The 20,490-nt window shown below is 43.2% G+C and overlaps 1 protein-coding gene across 3 annotated transcripts in view; it reads left to right on the top strand.

The window, feature by feature from the left end:
* The window catches only part of spata20 (spermatogenesis associated 20), a 36,097-nt gene extending 29,241 nt beyond the window's left edge, over positions 1 to 6,856 (top strand). For all 3 annotated transcript variants that reach the window (XM_076033819.1, XM_076033821.1, XM_076033822.1), the window contains exon 16: positions 5,367 to 6,856. In XM_076033819.1, the coding sequence (XP_075889934.1) occupies positions 5,367 to 5,561 (195 nt within the window). In that variant the 3' untranslated portion in view covers positions 5,562 to 6,856. The remainder of the gene's footprint in view (positions 1 to 5,366) is intronic.
* Positions 6,857 to 20,490: the final 13,634 nt, after the last annotated feature.

Here is a 20,490-nt window from a genome sequence, read left to right as displayed (position 1 = left end):
TAGTATCAACAGTGGATAAAATAATCCAATTAATTTTGCAGTGACATCAGCAGTTTGTGACAGAAGCACGTGATCCCACATACCTGGATTCCTGCCAGGATATAAGATAGCTAGCTAGACTCATCAGACTCGCCGTATTTCTTTTTTGAAACTGCAACACCAAAGAAACATCCTTCTTGTTTAAAATATGAGCAGGACGAGACGAGCAGGGAGCGATTATTTTCATCCCCAATTTGAGCAGGAAGCTCCACCAGTGGGAAGCAATTAGGTGTGGGGACTCAGAATTGTTTAAAAAAAAAAAAAAACAATGTTTGACCACCTCCTCTGATCTGATTGAAATTTCAATTGGACTGGGCCAATTTAATTGGAGCAAAGTGTTTACAAGACAAGATTTTAGTCATGTTGGCGTTCGGTCTGATGACTTACCGTCCATGAAACTGCAGTGCCAGGTTTTCCTGAGGGCTTTGGATCCATTCTATCTTTGCCCAGTCCATACGTTTGGACTCAAGTCCAACAATAATATTCTAGTTAATGTTAAGTTGCATGTCGAATTGGTCCACATAAATTGGATAGACAGTCACGTGTGTTCTTGATCAGTACACTAAATAAGACCAAAGAGTTTGGGATTTCCAAATGCAAAAAACAAAAACCAAAACATCCCATGTAGTAAATCTCTAAAATCCTTTAAACGTGCATGAAGGAGAATATTGCCTTTCTGAACATTTATGGAAACAAAAAAAATGCAAAAGTACATCATTTAATTAGTACAGAAAATTATATGCAATGTCACAGTTACCGACATTAGATTCATATATTTTCAACATTGCTTCTAGCCATCGGTAGTGGGCCTGGAAGAATAATTGCAACCTGGCCAAGATTTTCTTTTCTTCCACCCTCACAGACGGCAACAACTGTTTAATCATTTCTGTGATATTATGACACAGCTACAGGGCACAGTGTGCCCAACGGGGTGCAACTATTTTCCACAACGCTATTGTCCATCAGTGAGCAAGCTTCTATCCCTGTTGTTGTTTATTTTTAGAGAATCATTTTCAGAAAGTAAGGAAAGAGCCAATCAGACTCACTGCAAGACACGCATCTCTCACAGATTTGCAATAGATGTCGATGATTTGTGTTGTTCCTTTCCTTTTTTCCACCTCTTTTCCTACTCCTTCTTCTGGCGACTGGCAAATATTCGGTTAAAGTGAATTTAGTCTGCGATGACTGATGTCTGTGTCCACTGCTGACCAATGATGTGTGAAGCTGGTGCAGCCCGGCCTGACTCCTGCCTCCGTCGCTTCTGCATTTTGTGTCCGAATGTGGATGTGTGTCCCGGGGCTGTGATATTATGACAGGGACCCTTCATCTGCCTTTGAGTGTGTGTGTGTGTGTGTGTGTGTGTGTGTGTGTGTGTGTGTGTGTGTGTGTGTGTGTGTGTGTGTGTGTGTGTGTGTGTGTGTGTGTGTGTGAGCGAGAGAGAGAGGTAGAGAGAAAGGGAGAGAGAGATACATTTGTAAAAGATGGAAAGAAAACAGGGGGATGGATGCAGGAACAAAAATTTCCCCTGCTTTTTTTTTTTTTCTACGTTCTGCACAGTCCACAGCCCGGCGTTATCACTCTGCTTCAGGTGCAACGAGCAGCGTGTGCACTTTCTTTCTGTGTGTGTTTCTTCCAGGGTTCAGCCGTGTCGACACTGGGAGGCCAGTAGAAACGGCTCTGTGTGTGTTTGTGTCTTCCTGTCATCGCACGTTCTTTTAAAGTGCCTGACCTCAACTGCTTTGGCAGTGGGAGAAACGTGGGAGAGAAAGGGAGGGTGAGAGGTGTCAGAGCCAGGACATTCAACGGGTGTGTGTGTGTGTGTGTGTGTGTGTGTGTGTGTGTGTGTGTGTGTGTGTGTGTGTGTGTGTGTGTGTGTGTGTGTGTGTGTGTGTGCGTGCGCGCGCGCGTGTGTCTAGGCATGCTACTGCTGCTGCTGTACGCAGGGATTAACCGTGTGGGAGTGTGTGGCTGTGTGTGTGTAGTGTGTAGCCCAGTGTGTGTGTGTTTTTTTTTTTTTGTTTTTTTTTACGACCACTGTGCTTTGTCACACTAGTGTGCTTCACTTAATTGACAAAAAAAAAGTCACCGTCTATTGTCCAGTGACTGTGTTTCAAAAGGAATGTGAGTCTATTTTCCTCCCAGGATGTCGGCTTTGTGAGTGATTATAAATCAATTGAGAGACTATGTTGTCATTATTAGGCTAAAAAGTGACTTTTTTTAAATAATATTTTTGATTGGTGGTGCGCCATGGAATTTTTTCAATGTAAAAAAAAAAAAGGTTCCACGGCTCAGAAAAGGTCGACTGAACGCTGTTGTAGCCAGCCGTGCTGTGCGTCGCTGCCTCTCACACGCTGATCTCGCAAGCACGTCCAACGCCGGACCTGACACACTTTTGCGTCCACTTCACAGCGCTCCTCCTGCACCCACCGTCCGTCTCTCCGCTGCTCGCGCTGTTCCCGCCGCGATTACACGCACCGACGCTGGCTGCGTCTCGTCCGCTCTCCCGAGGCTGTGTGCAGCCGCCGCTGTTGTGACACAGGCCGGCCACGGCGTGATGTTACGGTCGAGGAGGCGCGGCTGGATGCGGTCCGGGCTCCAGGAGGGTAGTTGACAGGCCACGGGAGAGGGAGTCGGAGTCGGGGTGGGGTGGGGTGGGGAAATCCTCCCTCTGTCGCCATGGCAACAGTCACGCCCTTATGCCCACATTCCATCACTGCATCCTCCCGGCTACGCCGCGAGTGCGTCCTTGTATTCGTAGATTCAGTGTTGGGAAGATTACTTTGCAAATGTAATAGGTCACAGTTACTTTATCAAAGTAATGTAACTTACTACATTTGATCACATTTTGATTACCTTTTCCAAATGTTCTCAGTTGTTTAAACCTGACCGTGAAAACGACGACAACAACATCATCATGATAACAACAGCCTTGTGACTTTGAGCTCGGATATCCGAGCAGAATCTTTTTCTCTACTTCTAGCACTGGAACTTCAGGAGTCAACAACAGGAGAACCAATCGGATGCGTCTGGGCAGTATTAAACTTTTGTCTGTGGAGGAAAACAGAAAAGGAGGGCGCTTGTGCCAAGCCGGTGCATTAGAAAACCACGCAAAGCAACAAAAATAAAATTATTCAACATAAAGCCCAGCATCTTTTGTAAAAATTGGTCAGATGCAATTTAAATTGTAATCGGGAATAATTCCACAAGTAGCTGTGATTTAATTACACATTTCCTGTCGTGTAACTGATTACAATGAACTTTATTTTGTAACTAAATGACGTAACCACTCAATTCCCCAATTCCGCGTGAATGCTTATCGCCACTTCTGCAGACTCGTTCATCTGCCCCAGCAGACACCCTCTGCTGTGCCCGCACTCATTTTGACAACTCTGTGTTTACCGGATGGCACGTTCAGTAATGTGGTCCGACGTACTTCACTGCGGTGAAGAACTTCAGAAGTGCAGCGCAAACATCTGTTGGCTCTCTCGGCTGTGGAGGTGCAGATGGCTACCGGCACAAATGAGCGTTGAAATGGCCAAGTGGAGCGCTGGGGCTGCAACAAGGAAGCTGCTGGATGGGGGGCAAGAGGCTCATCAAGACACGATGGAGAGGATGCTGTTTGATGGCCCGGCTAAATGCTGGCTGGAGGCCTCGCCGTGTTATCCCTGTAGGAGACAGAGGTCGTGACTCATTACTAATGGCCTCTAATATCTAATGACGGAGGCCACATTCAGCACGAGGGAAAGAACATGCGGAAGTAAAGGCAAATGTAACTACCATACATTGTTTTCTGGAGACCTGGAGAGTTTTTTTTTTTTTTAAAGAATTGATCGTACCTATTTATTAGGGATTTTCCAATACCATTATTTATTTATTTTGCAGAACGAGTTGAGTACAAGTACTTGCATTTCAGTACTCGCAGATACCGATACTGAGTACTTGATAAGGCCATTACACATTATAGGTTTACTTTGATTTTTTTTTTTTTTTTTTTTTCATTAGATTTTCTGTTCATTTGAACAACATTCCTCAGCATGTCTTTCGAAAACAGCCGTGGGCAAAATACGGCTTGGGGGCGCATATGTGGCCCATCAAGCTTTTTAATCCGGCCGGACAAAATTGAATAAATTATATTAATAGTAAGTGTTTTAAGAGTCATTTCAAAAAAGAGCTAAATACTGTGGGACTTTAAAGACAGATGTTTTGTTGTAACGCTTTTGTTCATTTTCAATAGACATCAAAGCACATGTTTTCGACATATCCCATGATCGATGCTCCTGCTCCGGCCTCTCTGTCAAATTTTAGAGCCCACCGTGGCCCACCAGTCAAAATGTTTGCCCGTCCCTGTTCTAGAACATGGGCAACAGTCACGAGTTTCACTGCAGCACAAACACAAATTTAACCAAATTGCCATATACATACATATACAACCAGTAAATGTGTTGCGGTATCGGCACGTATTTTACGAGTACAAGTAGAGTACTCAACCCCAGAATCGGTACCGATACCCAATACTTGTATCGATATCGGTGCATCCCTACTTTTTATTGTGTGAGAATTGATTGTGTATCTTCATTGGGATCCTTTTAAAGTGACGATCTAAAAACGGACATAGAGGACCAGTCAGTCATTTTAAAGGCAGGGAGACAGGAGACATTCACATGCAGTTACCAGCCTCTCTTTTAAACAGCAACCACCCTTTCTTCGCTTTTTTTGTTTGCTCGGTGTGGAAGACTCACAACATCGGTCCATCACACGTTGACACGCACATCAGTCTTTTCTGCCAGTCTCACCTGAGCAGAGATGTTTTATCTGAACCGTCCTGTCCCTCGGCCTTTTCCCCCTTCCTTTCCCCTCCTGCCCCCTCCCTCACTCCCTCCATCCCTCCGTTTATCCTGTCTGTCAGCGCCTGCTCTTTAAGTTGTCACATTATGCTCGGTGGTGAGCCAGGGGTGCTATCGGGCCAGGAGAAAATAAAACGCGTTTGACAGGAAGCTGCCTTAGGGACGTACAGCACATCCCTCTTTAACTCTGCCCTGCTGCCCAACCGTCCATACGGGAGCAGCAACTTAAATGTACGTTCATAAAAATATGTTTTAAGCAAATGCAGCAAGCGCGGTGTGTTTTGGTTGAAGGTGTTTTTTGGTAGAAGTATTGTAAAGATGTGTTGTATCACATGATGGCTTTCAGTATTCCGTCACTAATTCTCATATTGTAATTCTTCTGATTACTATTATGCTATACGATGTTGTATGTTTGTTTACTTTCTTTTTGCCGCACTAATCAAAATGTCTCTTTTCTTTGCGGCCAACGTTCTCCCCCGTTAGGTCCTGATGCTCCTTGACAACGAGACAGACGGCTTCCTCCACCAGCGTCTGCCCGTCCTCTCGTCCATGTCCCGGCAGGACGGCGTCGCCACGGCCTTCGTCTGCCAGGACTTCACCTGTTCGCTCCCCGTCACCGACGCCCTGGACCTCCGCAGGCTGCTGCTGGATGGGACCATTGACGTACAGACAGCGTGACCACTGAGGAGGGAAATCTTATTTAAAGGACGGGGATTTTAAAATTCAGAATCGGTATCGGTCGCCCCAAGCCTGCTTATTCCTGCTAGCCAGTCTGACCTTGCAGTGCAGAAACAAACGCCAAGTAGACCTTTGCACCGCGACCATCTCGGCTAGAAAAGAAATTGGGTTAACACACCTGTTATTGATGATGCTTTTTAAGATTTTCCACCAGCTGAGGCAAAAATGAGTCACAGTGCCGCTCTGGTACCTGTGCGCTCCCCGGAAAGACTCCGTCATACTAATTGAACACTCTCATACTCCCTGAGTTGTACGGATCTCACCTGTATCTGCAGGCAATTTGTGGCCTGTAAAATTGCGTTAAATCGATAACAGCTTCATGGGAACACGAAAAAAAAATTAACGATAAGTGAGAACAGTATTGCAGCAGCGTCGTCGCACGAAAGCAGCGCAGAACAAACATAAATACCAGTGATGGCTGTTGATGGTGAAGAGGAAGGAAAACACCACCAATGTGTCGCGAGCTCTCTGCGGTGCAGTTTAATAGAAACGCAGCTTAAAGGCTGCTGTGTTAAAGGTCTATTCTCAAAGGTCAAGATGCTACTTGGGTGGTGTGGTCACAGTGCGGCGATGGGGTTTTCCTTGACTTTAAAATCTCAAACACCAGCTCATAGCCTTTGCAGCACCAGCCGGCAGTTACCTCAAATATCAACTCAAAGACGCCTCAAACCAAAAGTCAACTCAAAGTGACGTCTCAATGTAACTCAAGGTATTAAACTACTCTTAGAAAAAGAGATTCTCACAGCTGCTTTACTTTGTGTATGTTCTCACAGTATGCAATTTCCTGCCTGGCTGCTGGTGACAGACTCCTGCCAGACTATAACTGTTGGCAGCTTGGATGGATTGAATTGTCAAATGTACCAATCGGGCCTTGTCCTTTCCCAGCCCTGTTTTCCACTTCCTACACTCCCATCACATGGATCTTTGAGAAGAGATTCCCATCTTTGTGTGACTGTGGAAGAAAGTTTGCGTCGCAGATTCACACCAACACGTTTTCGAAGCTGAGCACACGGGCTTCGGATCTCCGGTCTCTGTTTCTGTCTCTCTCTCTCTCTCTCTCTCTCTCGGCTTCTGTTTACCATCTGCAGCGGCCTGCGTTGGTCAGCGTGTGATGTGGGATCAGACGCGAGAGGAGTTCTTCTACAGAAACTCCAGTCCTCACGCCATTTAATTTGAGGTTTACATAACTACACAGCATGTATACGCACAACAAATAAAGATAAATTCCAAATAAATGATTTCTGTATTATTCCTGGAATGTTTATCTTTCCCAATTTGTCTTGTTTGTTTTTAACACTTAAGGAATATTTTGTGGCATGCCGGATGTTTTTTGTGACTTCGTATGTTTGTTTTTTTTTCTCTTTCGGTTAGTAACGGGAAAACTCCACTAATCAGTGTGTCCCCGCAGCCCGTCTCTCTCCGCCTCTGTACCAAAAATACACTCATTGCAGCCATGAGGGAAAAACCCTGTGTATTCATCCTGTTCGCCAGCAGGCTGGATGAGGGAAATGTAAACTCTGTGTGACTCTGTGTATCTGTCAGGAGTGTGTGTGTGTGTGTGTGTGTGTGTGTGTGTGTGTGTGTGTGTGTGTGTGTGTGTGTGTGTGTGTGTGTGTGTGTCGAGGGGGGGGGGGGGGGGCGAGGCAGACAGATGGACTGCTGATGTTTGCTGATGTTGAGGCGAGGGACTCGCTCTCTTCCCACTCTTGGCTCTGGATGCCGAGGAGAGATGTGGATGTCGCCACGATGACACAACGGTAGCGTTACTCTCCCACCTCACACAAATTCGTAAAGAAGTTGCCGTGTGATTCACCACAGCACGGCAGCAAAACCTAGAGCAATGGCACTGGCACCCTTTTTTGTTTGTCTTTCACAGCTCTGTTACAAATCACAAAGGACACCTTTTTAGGAGTCCAGAAGTGTGTTAACATTGCAAGATATGCAAAAATGTGAAACTCTTGCAATGTAGAGGTCCAAATTTTAAGTGTTTAATGATGTACGTGAACATTACCCCGTAAAAACGTGAAACTCACGTTATTTCGTGAAAAGTATCACGGAAAAACGTGATAGTTTCATTTTATAACGTGATACTCGGTCAGCCACGTTTTTTGTTTTTTTTTGTTTTTTCTTTTTTTCTAGTGTGGTAGCAATATGCTTCCGTAAGAAATAACAAACAAGCAATCAAACATTTTGTGTCATTATATGGGATAAGATTGGTGAGAGTACGGGTGAACACTTAAACAGTGTCCAATCATGGGACAGTTCAAAACAATTTTAAGATAATAAGGAGAAAGTAAGGGCGTGGCCTAGTAAACGACGTGTTCACAGTAGCTGGTAAGACGTCAATCACTGATGCTGGGAGGAGGGGTAATATTTGGTAGGACTAAAACTTAAATAATATGTTTTATTAGTTTATTGATGATTTATTTTATTTCGTTTTTACTCTTATATTCAAGATAAACTTCAATCGAATCAAAACAGCACGTCGGGTGTATTGCACAAATATTGTATTGACTCGCTAGCTTGCTAATTGTCAGGCTAACAGTGGCTTGTTTAATAATACTTTAATGTTTTTAGCGTTTCACTTGCGAGAAGTTCTAATCTTTGCTGACTGCTTGCTGTTGAAAAGGGTAGAAGAAGAGGAGGCAAGGATACAACGCCAAGGACAAAAACATCATCAAGTCAGTGCAGAAATGTCAGTGCGTGATTCATACAATGCCAAACTCGTTTTGTTTTTTTAGTAGAGACAAACCCACACAATATTTCCTAAATGTGGTGTTCTTTTGAAATCAGTCGTTTCGTGTCGTTTATTTTGGCTTAAACTTCACACGCGAATGAGAAAATGTAAACAACAAAATAAAACATTTACCTCTATTGTTTTTAACGGGAGGAGGAGGAAATTTAAATCAATTTATTGAAAAAAGTTCCGTGTTTGAGAGGAAAAAAAAGAAAGAGAGAGAGAGAGAGAAGTGGGGAAATAGTCGGCGTTTTTTGATACCGGTATTCCCTCTCCTCTTGGAGAGGATAATACACCAATGACCAAAAGCAATGAACATATGATAAAAAGTCAGGTCTTGGAAAAAGGTGAGTAAAAGCCTCGTGGCACAAACAATAGACTAATTGGACCTGCGTGTGATCTTAATTTGTTTACTCATTTTTAATTTTCTTTGCAGATTTGTTGTGTGGAATATCCACCACATAGCAGGTGTATTATTTCAACGACAGCCAACAAAATCAATAAATAAAGCAAGCGTAAGAACTGAAGAAGCCTGCACACTGAAGTGCAGTTCTTGGCGCAGTTTAGAACTGCCTTTTGGATGAGAGCCGAAACGTCTTCAAGAAACCTTCGTTTCACCATCAAGGCTTCTGTGAATGAACCCCAAATGCTCCTCAGTTAAAGAGATGTGAGTGTTTTCAGTTAACCCTACATTCATACTGAACATCAGCCAACAACATTTAACAACTCAGCAGTTTTGTGATACAACATTAGAATACAATTTTAGACTTTTACCTCTGCCTCATGAGCTAATCTTTAGATTTTTTATTATTTTTTATTTTTTTACATTCCGCCAAATCAACAGCATGTATGAAATATATGTATAACTTGATGTGCTTTGATGCACCAGGCATTATAGCTAGCATGTAGAAATTTAGAAATTTACTTTGACAACCAGAAACCATATTTATAGTTGCATATATATTTATAGTCCCATGACAACAAATGCCGAGCTGCAGGGGTTGGGTCAGCTTGTCCAGTGGTACTTGTTTCTTTCCTTTACTATTATTAAAAATGTTTAAGTTAACCCAAATGAGGAAATGAACTAACCACATGTACTTTAGATGCTCTAATATTCTCTGCTGTAACCCCTTACAAAAAAGACTGAAGACTGAAAGTGCGCAGTGCTAAATCTGAAATTATACTTTTAGGTATTAACTCTCTTTAATAGCTCTAACCAGGGTTTAAGCTTGCATTCTGGGAGCAGTGAAGTCAAATACCCAGCCAGCTGGAAGAAAAAAAAAAATATATGACTGAAATTACAGTGAACAGCAGATGGTGGATTGTCTTGTATGCTGACACACGCAAATCCAGAGCAGCATTCACGTTTGATTTTACAGGTCAGCGTAAAAACGTGACTTATTAACTGTGCAGCTTAAACTGTGATTAAAGCGCCTTAACTTGAAGCCAATTCCTGTAGCACTGGAGTGGTTAAATGACATAATCTTCAATCTAATTTAATTTTGGCAGTAGTGGAAGTCAGTGAAAAGCACTCACAAAGTATAATGAGCTCTCTTTGTATTTATAGCCTGGGACCTGGAGCTTCTTCTAACCAAGAAGCAATTCATTTAAATGATTGAAATAATAGTGATGGAATAAAGACCAAAAAATACTTTTCAAATTAAGGAGAAAGAAAAGTGAATCCAACATCTTGCCAAGTGATTTTGGCAAGCAAACTTAGTGTAATGAGCACTGATTACCAAGAACAGTTGAGGCTGATGGGAGTTTCACAAGCCTTACATCATCATGGTGTGATGCCTCCACACATCCAAGCTGCAAGCTGCAGCTTCTGCTCTTTTAATGGGAGATTTCTTTCTCTTTTTTTCTCTGCTGGGTTCCTGTGCTTACACAGGTTGAAGGACTGTTCTGATGTGGATACGGACTGTGCTCAGCGGTCCCATGGTTAGACTGTGAGCTTATGTGTTCAGAAATGTGTGTCCTGGAACAAAGCCCCCGCAAAGCAAGGGGTATCTGAAGTTTTGTGCATCCACGACTGTGCTTAGTATCAGATGTGGAAGTGGGGTTTCAGTTGGTCTGCATTAGAATGCGGCCACTGGGGGCTGAGAACGGCAACAAAGCGAGTTGCTGAGGAGAAACGTCCAAGGATGGCTTTGTTTCTGGTGTGTTTTCCGTTTGTCCATCAGTGGCAAAGAGGCATCTGGTAACTCCATGTTGCCTCTGTGTGTTTGCGTAAACATTGCAGAGTTTTATTTTCACATGCAATTGAAGGTCGTGTATGATGCAAACTTAGTTTACTAAGATTTTCCAACAGTAATTTGTCATCTCCCCATGAACATTAAAAGTCCAACTCTCTTCTACTTCTTTGGTGTTCTCCACTTTTCAGTGGTGTGTGTGTGTTTTCAGTGCCACACAGGGCACTGGGACCCAGGAGCGGCAATTCATGTCTTGCCTGTTGGGTGCTCGCGTGACTTGTTGCTATTTTGACACCGCATTCGTCTCACAGTAGAGCACAAATATTGCTTAAGTCTCTGCTGGGTGCTTGGACCCAGAATGCACCCTGCAGAATTCATACTTATTCCAAGATGTCTCCTAGTTAAGTGAGAACACCAGCCAGCCTTCCATTCCATCTGTCCTCTTTCCCAACATGTGGAAGGTCTAACAAAGCAAAGGTTTCAACAGCAAGTTAAAGCTGAGAGTATTTGCTAGGAGCTGTAAACTACTGTTTTTATTTTGGAATTCAATGGTGTTTTTCTTTTTCTTTTTTGTTTTTAATAAATCATGTGAAGTTTCCAAATGCAATGGAATCCAGGATTAAAAAAAAAAAAAAAAAAGTTACTAAAATATAGGACTTTTTTTTCATTCATTCATTCGTCCTCTAAACTTGTATTCTGCTGCACTCAGGGTGGCAGTGGTTTGCTGGAGCCTATCCCAGCTGCCACGGGGCGAATGCAGGGATACACCCTGGACAAGTTATAGTGTTAGCAGTTATAGTGGCACGGCCACGCTGACAGACGAACAATCACTCACACTCACACAAAAACACACTTATGGACAATTTAGGGTTTCTCAATTTGCTGCATGTCTAAGGACTGTGGGAGGAAGTCGCAGTACCTGGAGAGAACCCTCGCAGACACAGCGAGAACATGCAAACTCCACACGCAAAGGCCTTTCAATTCTATATATAAAAAAAAGACAACATCTCCCTTGTCTTTTTTTATTTATTATTTATTTTCAACATTTCTGCATCTGCTCAGCAAAACGCGAGTAAGGAATGAAGTCAAAACATGCAAACACATGGAGGGAATGAGTCATGTCAGTATTTCTGTTTATCTGGCATGTAAAGGTCTGGTTCCTAAATCATTGCCGCTTTTGTTCCTTTGCTTAAAGTGGGAAATACCAGCCTCCGCCAAGAGACAGGAAGCCTGAGGAATGAAAATGATCACCAGACATGATCATTTGTTCATTCATTCCATCGAGCAAGGCTCCTGGCTGTTCTGAACACCCTGTGAGAATCGTGGGTCATTTATTCTCCAACGCCACCGAAATGTATCAAAGTCATTAGAGTTCCACTATTTGCACTCTAAAACTTTGCTGTCAGACTTTAATGAAGCAGCATTGTTGTTTGAAATATGAATAATTTAGCAATATCTCACGGCGTTGACTGTAGTGCCAAATTAAAGAGGCACCAACAAAGTCAACCGAGACTTTTATTCAATGTTTGTGAAAGACAACATTGTAATTAGTTCAACCTAAATAAATCCAATAGGATGTAACTTATTGTACGGACTCAATACCACCTTGCCTTACTTTTTTTTAATTCATAAATTTATTATTATTATTATTATTTATTATTATTATTATTATTATTATTATTATTACTATTATTATCATAATTATTATTATTATTATTATTATGTTCGCCCTAATACAGCTGGGATAGGCTCCAGCAGACCCCCGGGACCCTGAATTGGAATAAGCGGGTATAGAAGATGGATGTGTCACACTGCGGTGAGGTTGCGTCTTGTCTTGGTGTTGTCTTGTCATTTCCTGTTTTATTTTGACACCCTTACTCACCTTCCTCTCATTTCAGATCACTTCCCCCTCCTCTTGTGCCACCTGTGCGTCTGACCCGATTACCCATTGTCTCCACCTGTGCCTCATCACCTCATGTGTTTAAATAGTCAGTGTCTCCCTTGTCTTGTGCCAGAGTGTCTTGTGTTGTCACGTCTAGCGCCCTGCCACAGCCCAAGAAAAACTCACAGTAAGATTTTTTTTGTTATTGATAATTTTTGTTCTGAGTCAAAGTTTAGTTAATTGTTTCTGAGATTCTGTTATTTAGCCCCTCTTGGAGAGTGATTTTTCGTTTCTACTTTATTAGCCCTTTTTGCCTTCCTCCCAGTGAGCGTTTTTGGTTTTGATCCGTTTTAGTCTAGGTTTATCCTTAGTTATATGTAGCTTGCCCCCGTTTTGCTCCTTTGGAGGGATTTTTAGTTTATCCCTTGTTTTTCCCCATCCTCGCCCCTCGAGCAACTTATATCTTGCCCTTTTGGTTTCATAGATTAGGTACCCTAGGAGTTTCACAGCCTGGTTATTTTGATCACTTGGTCTAGAGGTGTATCGCGTGTTCGGTTCAATAAATATCTTTGCCTCTCACTACCCTCTGCGTCTGAGTCCTGCCTTGAGTCCCAGCCTAACAGGATGGATGGAATATTATGTAATTTCTTATCAAATTCTGTTGCTTCAATTTTTATTTTTTTTGTCAGCTTCTGTGTCTCCACAGTAAAGACTGACTTTTGCCTAATTTAAACAACACAAAACTTAGCGACTGGTTGCGTAGCGTTACGCCCCAATTTCCCATTCGCTCAACGTCTCTGTCTGTCCCTCTGTCTCCATCACTGTGACATTTTGGCAACAGCACATAACAGACGTGGGCGGACGCCAGTGTTGGACCGTGGCTCAGACTTTATCAGCTGCAGCAGCACGTCAAAGGCAGTCAGGAGCATCCGAGCGCATCCAGCCAGTTGCTGTCGGGCCTGCTGACGCCCTCCGTGGCGGTGCACAGGTAATAGAGTCATTGCAATAAAAATGGTACCACAATAATGGTGTTCACCGAAATTGTGGTTATAAAGAAGTTTTAGGTTTAACTCATTTGGAAAAAATCAACTCTGTTGCATCTCTCCATTTTGTTTTCCACGGAGAGATGGAACTTGGTTGCTTTTCCAAAATAATACAATCGCAGTTAAATTACTAGCCACCAATTTATTAAAAGGGATTTAAAGTTTTAAGCTAATTTATCTGTGTAAGTTGTCCTTTTTAAACTAATTTAGATGTCAAGCTTATTATAGTTGGTCAACAGCAGCTCAGTTCTTACTTTTGCCACGTTGTGGAGGGGAATGGGACAAAATACAGTTCGACGTGCAGTATGTAGAAGCCATAGATCCAGTAAATCCAAAACCACAATTCCAGTAGAGAGGGAGATGATAACTGTCACGGTGCTGAATACAGTGCATGCTTTCCCTCTCTTCTCTTGCCTTACTCTAGTTTTTACTGCTGTCTTTAAACTGCTCTCATTCAGTCAAGCTGTGCGATCGTTATCGTTTTGCTCCTGCACTGTTTATTTCTCACTCTGGCACTGCACCGTAGAGCTGCTGCGTGGGAATAAAGTACATGTCCAGCAATGTTCTTTAAAACAAAGGGGTACATAAAATATTCAGGAACCACTATACCTGCAACCTAAAGAAAGTAAAGACAACATATTCAAGTTGTTGCTTTTGAATAAATCTATGGAAGATGAAGAAAAGTGGATTTTGGAGTCTTTATCCCCAAAAAATTTAATAGCATGGAATGTAATGGCAGAAGAGATTCTGTGAGGCAGCAGTTTAACTACATTGAAACTGTGTTACTTGTTTGTCGTCATCAACCTCAGACCCTGTTAGGTTTAAACAAAACTGGACCCACAATGCAGATTTAACAAACGATGATTTATTCATGGCGCGTCTCTGTAACATCACGTGGTGGTCGGGGACAGTGCCTGTGGACTAGCTGACCAGGGTGGTGGTTCCTCTCTTTAAAAAGGGGGACCGGAGGGTGTGCTCTAATTACAGAGGGATCACACTCCTCAGCCTCCCCGGTAAAGTCTATTCCAGGGTGCTGGAGAGGAGGATACGGCCGATAGTCGAACCTCGGATTCAGGAGGAACAGTGCGGGTTCCGTCCGGGTCGTGGAACACTGGACCAGCTCCATACTCTCCACCGGGTGCTCGAGGGTTCATGGGAGTTCGCCCAACCAGTCTACATGTGCTTTGTGGATCTGGAGAAGGCGTTCAACCGTGTCCCTCGATGCATCTTGTGGGGGGTGCTCCAGGAGTATGGGGTCTGGGGCCCTCTGTTAAGGGCCGTGTGGTCCCTGTATGATCGGAGCAGGAGTCTGGTTCGCATTGCCGGCAGTAAGTCAGACTTGTTCCCAGTGCGTGTTGGACTCCGGCAAGGCTGCCCTTTGTCACCGGTTCTGTTCATCATTTTTATGGACAGAATTTCTAGGCACAACCAGGGGCCGGAGGGAGTCTGGTTCGGGAACCACATGATTGCATCTCTGTTGTTTGCAGATGATGTGGTCATGGTGGCTTCATCGAGCCAGGACCTCCAACGTGCGCTTGGGGCGGTTTGCAGCCGAGTGTGAAGCGTCTGGGATGAGAATCAGCACCTCCAAGTCCGAGGCCATGGTTCTCGACCGGAAAAAGGTGGTTTGTCCTCTCCGGGTCGGTGGGGAGATCCTGCCTCAGGTGGAGGAGTTCAAGAATCTCGGGGTCTTGTTCACGAGTGAGGGGAGGATGGAGCGTGAGATCGACAGGCGGATCGGTGCGGCGGCTGCAGTGATGCGGTCGCTGTACCGGTCCGTCGTGGTGAAGAAGGAGCTAAGCCAAAAGGCCAAGCTCTCGATTTACCGGTCGATCTACGTTCCCACCCTCACCTATGGTCACGAGCTTTGGGTAGTGACCGAAAGAACAAGATCGCGACTACAAGCGGCCGAAATGAGTTTCCTCCGCAGGGTGGCTGGGCGTACCCTGAGGGACAGGGTGAGAAGCTTGGCCACCCGGGAGGAGCTCGGAGTAGAGCCGCTGCTCCTCCGCATCGAGAGTAGAGTGGAAGTAACTGACGAACTGGCAGCGGCTAGGTGATCAGACCAGGTTTAAATACAGGCATAGACGAGCTGAATGCAACTAGGTGGACCAGTGGCAGGCGAGTCAAGGGAGCAGGTGTCGCTGATCATGTTTAAGATCCCTCCCAGGCCGGCTGACAGACGGACGACAACAGGAAGGGTAAACAGGGAAAACAACTGCAGATTCCAACAGATCCTCATGGGTTGCTGTTTGGGTTTTACTGTACGACTTCGATATCCAATATCCATCTGAAATACTGGAACACAACAGAGCAAGACGAGAGTCAACGTTGGTTCAGCATTTCCACGGTGCACTCAGTTGAAAGACAAAAATAGTTTCTATATGAAAATATCATCAAATATATTGCAGTGAATTAGATTGTATGAATTTCTGCAAACCTAGTAAGGTCGTAAAAACAAATAGAAATGTGAGATGGCAGTGAGTGCAAAGTGATAAAGTACACTTTTGTCATCTTTTTACAGTACAGTACAGTTTTGCATTACTATACCATTACTATAGCCACTATGCCCTCCGAAACATTTATTTTTTCTTATTTTCCAAGCAACTTTCAAACATAAAAAATGAGTAAGCTTACATAAAGTAAATGCACAAGTGAAAGTGAATATGTAATCATTATGGGGTGGTGGGGTTGATTTGGTTCTGGGGTGGTATGTTGCTATATTTAGAAAACAGACACTTTCACAGACCCATCACAAGTTTAATAAAATTTCCAGTAACATAAAAAAATCTGAAGTTTCTACTTGTCAAAATGTTTGGCAATGCAAAATAGGATTACTATGACGTCTTCCTTTTACTTCCAGACACTTGCAATAGGCATCAGACAAGAATTTGCTTAATTTGTTGACCACAGTACAAAATTGAGTTCATATTTTCCCATTCATCAGGAAATAGAGGTCTATCAATCACTGTGCTTCATTTTCATGTCTGGCAAACTGATGCCAATGCCGGCCTCACGGGCATGTCTGTAATAAAAAACAGCTTTTCGGCTGTTTTATTACATTTTAGAAACCACCACCGCTACCACCACTAGTAAGGCGAAATCAGAATTTGGTCAGCATTTTATCCATGCAACAGAGACTCTCCATCTAACTCTCACTACCGTCCCTATACATTTATCAAACGATGCCGGATCCGGTTTGTGTGTTGAATTGGGAGTTAACTAGAGCAATGGAGGCTGAGGGCGAACAGCATGACTAGTTTATCATGTTAGCCTAGTTAGATGAAAGCAGGGGCGAGAAGATGCTCATTAATTCTTTCCTTCCCTTCTGCCCAACTCCATAATTCCCTTTTTCCCTTCCTTGTCCTCTCCAACCAACCTCTCTTACTCTGTGTCATGGTTTTGCATCATGCTTGGTGAGAAAGACACGAGCAGTTGCATTAAGACAAGTGGTGGGGTACAAATGATTAAACTTCTTCTTTTTATGTCCAACTCCAGATCATAAAAACTGTAGTAATCCTTTTGTTTTTAAATAAAGGGGTCAGAATTGTGTGTCTTTAGGTCCGGTACACAAGCAAGTTAGTGAAATACTGAAGAAACCCTTCAAAAGAGCTTCATGCAATAAAGCTAATAGCTAATTTTGCTATACTAACATCACCATGACATCAATAGAAGACAATGACGCCACAGCCCTCGGCGTGTACCCATTACATTCTTGCTCAGTGGGATTGCAGTGCTTGCTTCACTGGAAGCCATTAGGGATGTACAGCAACCCGTTTTGTTTTGGTGTATGTGCAGTGCAAAGCCACGATTTGCCGTGCAATGTTACTGCACGTTGACTATTTAATGTTTGCATCATTGTGAGTGACTATAGATTTTTCTTTTGTCCTTCGGTGTGACAGTTTGATTGACAGATTTATCCTCAGTAGATATCGTGAAAGCAAAAGTGTCCAGATGAAGCTGCATCTGTTGAGGAGATATTTACCGGAAGTTACCAGCTGGCTCCATTGCTAATAGAAAATGATTGGCCCATATCTTACCACCTATTTTACACCCATCTCCTTCCAGAGCGCGTCTTAATCTATTCATACTATCTATTTGCTATGGACAGGACGGTTGCAAAAATGAATTGCCCTCTAGGAAGAATAAAGTATCTGAATATGAATCTATGGGCTGACTTTTTACAGCATCAGGGTCAATGCATTTCATGGACAAGTGAAATATTCCACCTTGCAAGTCACCCTTATCATTGTCATGGGACAAATGCCAAAGGAAACGACCAAAAAACTGACGGTTGATCCTTTTTGAGTAGTGAAAGCTAAACAGAAGGCAAAACGATAGCGTTGCACACTTGCACGCATAGACTCCCACCATCCGAACTTCATGTCCGAGTCCTTGACATTTCCTCGACATTTGCTGACATTTGTGGACACGTGTAAACAGCAGGGTGTGTCAGCTTCAAGAGGACAAAAAATGGAGGGAGAGTAGTGATGGTCAAATGTCAACAGGCTATGGCCATCTGCTGTTGTGGCTCCAGCACTGAGCGCTAAAGTGCGCTGAGGGCCAGCTTCACAGTGGTCACCTCTGCTGTGAACTGGGGTCCGGTCTGCCAAGTAGACAAATGCTTGGACGGCGCAACGGTTTAAACAGTCAGAAGGGAGACTGACGGTACATATTTGAACTGGCCTGACAAAAGAATACATTTGACTTGTTTCCATATCATTTCTGTCAGATCGCTTAACCATTGATACTCCTTTATAATATCACTGACTATGGAAAGCTGTCAGCATGCTAACTGTGCCACTGTGTACACTTTGGTCACCAATGGAGTTTGTTCTACTTACACAGCACAAATCTCACTTGAGACTGTAGTATTAAAAACTGCTATAGCAAGTGATGCTGCACTCAAACCAGTACTGGGTTAATATTCTAACCCGTAATGCTTCTGGTTGGAGAAGAGGCAGCAGAAACACCCCGTGAAGAATATGAAGCAACATATTCCAAAAACTGTTGCACTGCCATGTGGGCACACAGACATGTGCTGGCGTCCTTCGAGAATTTTGATTGCTAAATCAGTTTGATTGTTCAGAAGTTAATGGACCATAACATTGCACGCAATTTCCATATTGAACCAGTTATCAGCAGCAAGCCGTTCCATTCCATCCAAAAGAATTCTTGCCTGCACTGTGAGTAAACTGGCAAGGCAGGTCTCCAGTGGGAACTATTAAAAGATTTTGTGTGACAGATGCCTAGACGGATGATTATCGTTAGCAGATGATGCTTCGTGATTCGGAGCAGCTGTGGTTGAGGAAAAAGCCAGTATGGACACTTAGTATTGACAAATTCCCTGAACACGGCCCACACCCATTTATCCAAGAAGGAAGTAACGTTTGGATATAATTTGAACAGGAGTAATGACATCAGATAAATCGGCCACTGGGGGGGGATGTAAATATTACTATAAAGCACTATTGACAGCTATTATGAAATGATGCACATGCAATGACTCTTATCAATTGGTGCGTCCCATTGACTTCAGGAGATCCACCCTGTATGAAAATGTAACTTTTATCCTCTGATGGATCTGGAGATTTTGTTCAAACAGTCATTGTTGAGAGACAAAGTGTCACTGATATGCTCAGTTTTCTGACATCTCACAAAATCTCAAAATTCCACCCCAGTGACAAATGAAAATGAAACAGAGAAAACGCTAAACATTGGTGTGGACTGTACCATGGAATAACTGTTAGCCTGCTACATTAAAACACATCAGCTACATGTTAGCAGAGATACGATTATTCCTGAAGCCACAGTGCTTCATGGAAAACTCATTGCGTAAGGTGACTGGAGTCGGGATCAAAAAGTAAGATTTGCTCATGATTTTTAAAAGCTTGTTCACAGGAGAGTTAAAGTCACTCACAAGGAGACATTTTGTGTCTCGATTCGTTCAAGGCGGACCATCAGAAACCAAGAGTCGCTGATGCTATCTACTCAGGGTGTCATTCTTGCTATTGAATTTTCAGCTGATGATTGAACTTGCTGCAAAGCCAGTCCCAACAGCAACTCGATCAATGTGACCCATCTCGGTACAAATAATTCCTCGAGTTCTGAGCTGATGCATCGCAAATGGCTCCTGTAATGTGAACCCCTCAGAGATTTACTGTGTTAATTTCAAACATAACTTTAATATTCTGCAAGAAGTGCAAGGTGCACGGACGATTGGATTACTGCTGCATTCTCACTGACTGAATGTCATGTTGCGGAGCTGAAACGGGTCCTATAATGACACGACCGCTTTCACCTACACTGATACTGTACACTTAGTCTTCATTGCCTTGGGCTTAGCTGAATTTCCTCCGAGTCTAGAGAGTTCTAATTCTCTTTTATTGGAAATTTGAATCAAATTTGACTGCATTGAGCCGCGCCCATGCAGCAACATGAGATGAAACGTCTCTGCTTTATTCATTTCTATGGTGTCCTCTACATTATTTCCTTAGATTTGTCTGTAATTTTTCGAATAATCGATTGGCACACAGGAAAGCCCGGCACTCTGGCTTTGTCCATGCATATGTGTGTGTGTGTGTGTGTGTGTGTGTGTGTGTGTGTGTGTGTGTGTGTGTGTGTGTGTGTGTGTGTGTGTGTGTGTGTGTGTGTGTGTGTGTGTGTGTGTGTGTGTTTCTAACAAACATAGCTTTGTCTTTGTGGTTTGGCATTTAATCCACATGAAAACAGATTTTTAGGTCACCAAAAACAGAGCTTTAGAAAAAACTTTTGCCTTGCCAATTTAGTTTGAAGACACCTTCTGTTAGGGGTGCTTTTTGAGCAACTGTATCCCAGAAAGCTATAGACAATTGGCAGACAGAAATGTAATGACAATGTAGTTGGATATGGATGAGGCTTTTTTTTTTTTCATACAGCTTCTTTAAAAATACACATCTACAGCATTCAACTTAGCTTAAACTTTTCAAACCTTTAACACTCTGTACCATTGTCTCTGTATCTTTGCCTGCGACCC

Source organism: Nelusetta ayraudi, unplaced genomic scaffold (assembly GCF_046127955.1).
Source record: "Nelusetta ayraudi isolate G7.1 ecotype Tasmania unplaced genomic scaffold, CSIRO-AGI_Nayr_v1 ptg000042l, whole genome shotgun sequence".
NCBI classification, from domain to species: domain Eukaryota; kingdom Metazoa; phylum Chordata; class Actinopteri; order Tetraodontiformes; family Monacanthidae; genus Nelusetta; species Nelusetta ayraudi.
This window is presented reverse-complemented; position numbering and strand designations above follow the sequence as displayed.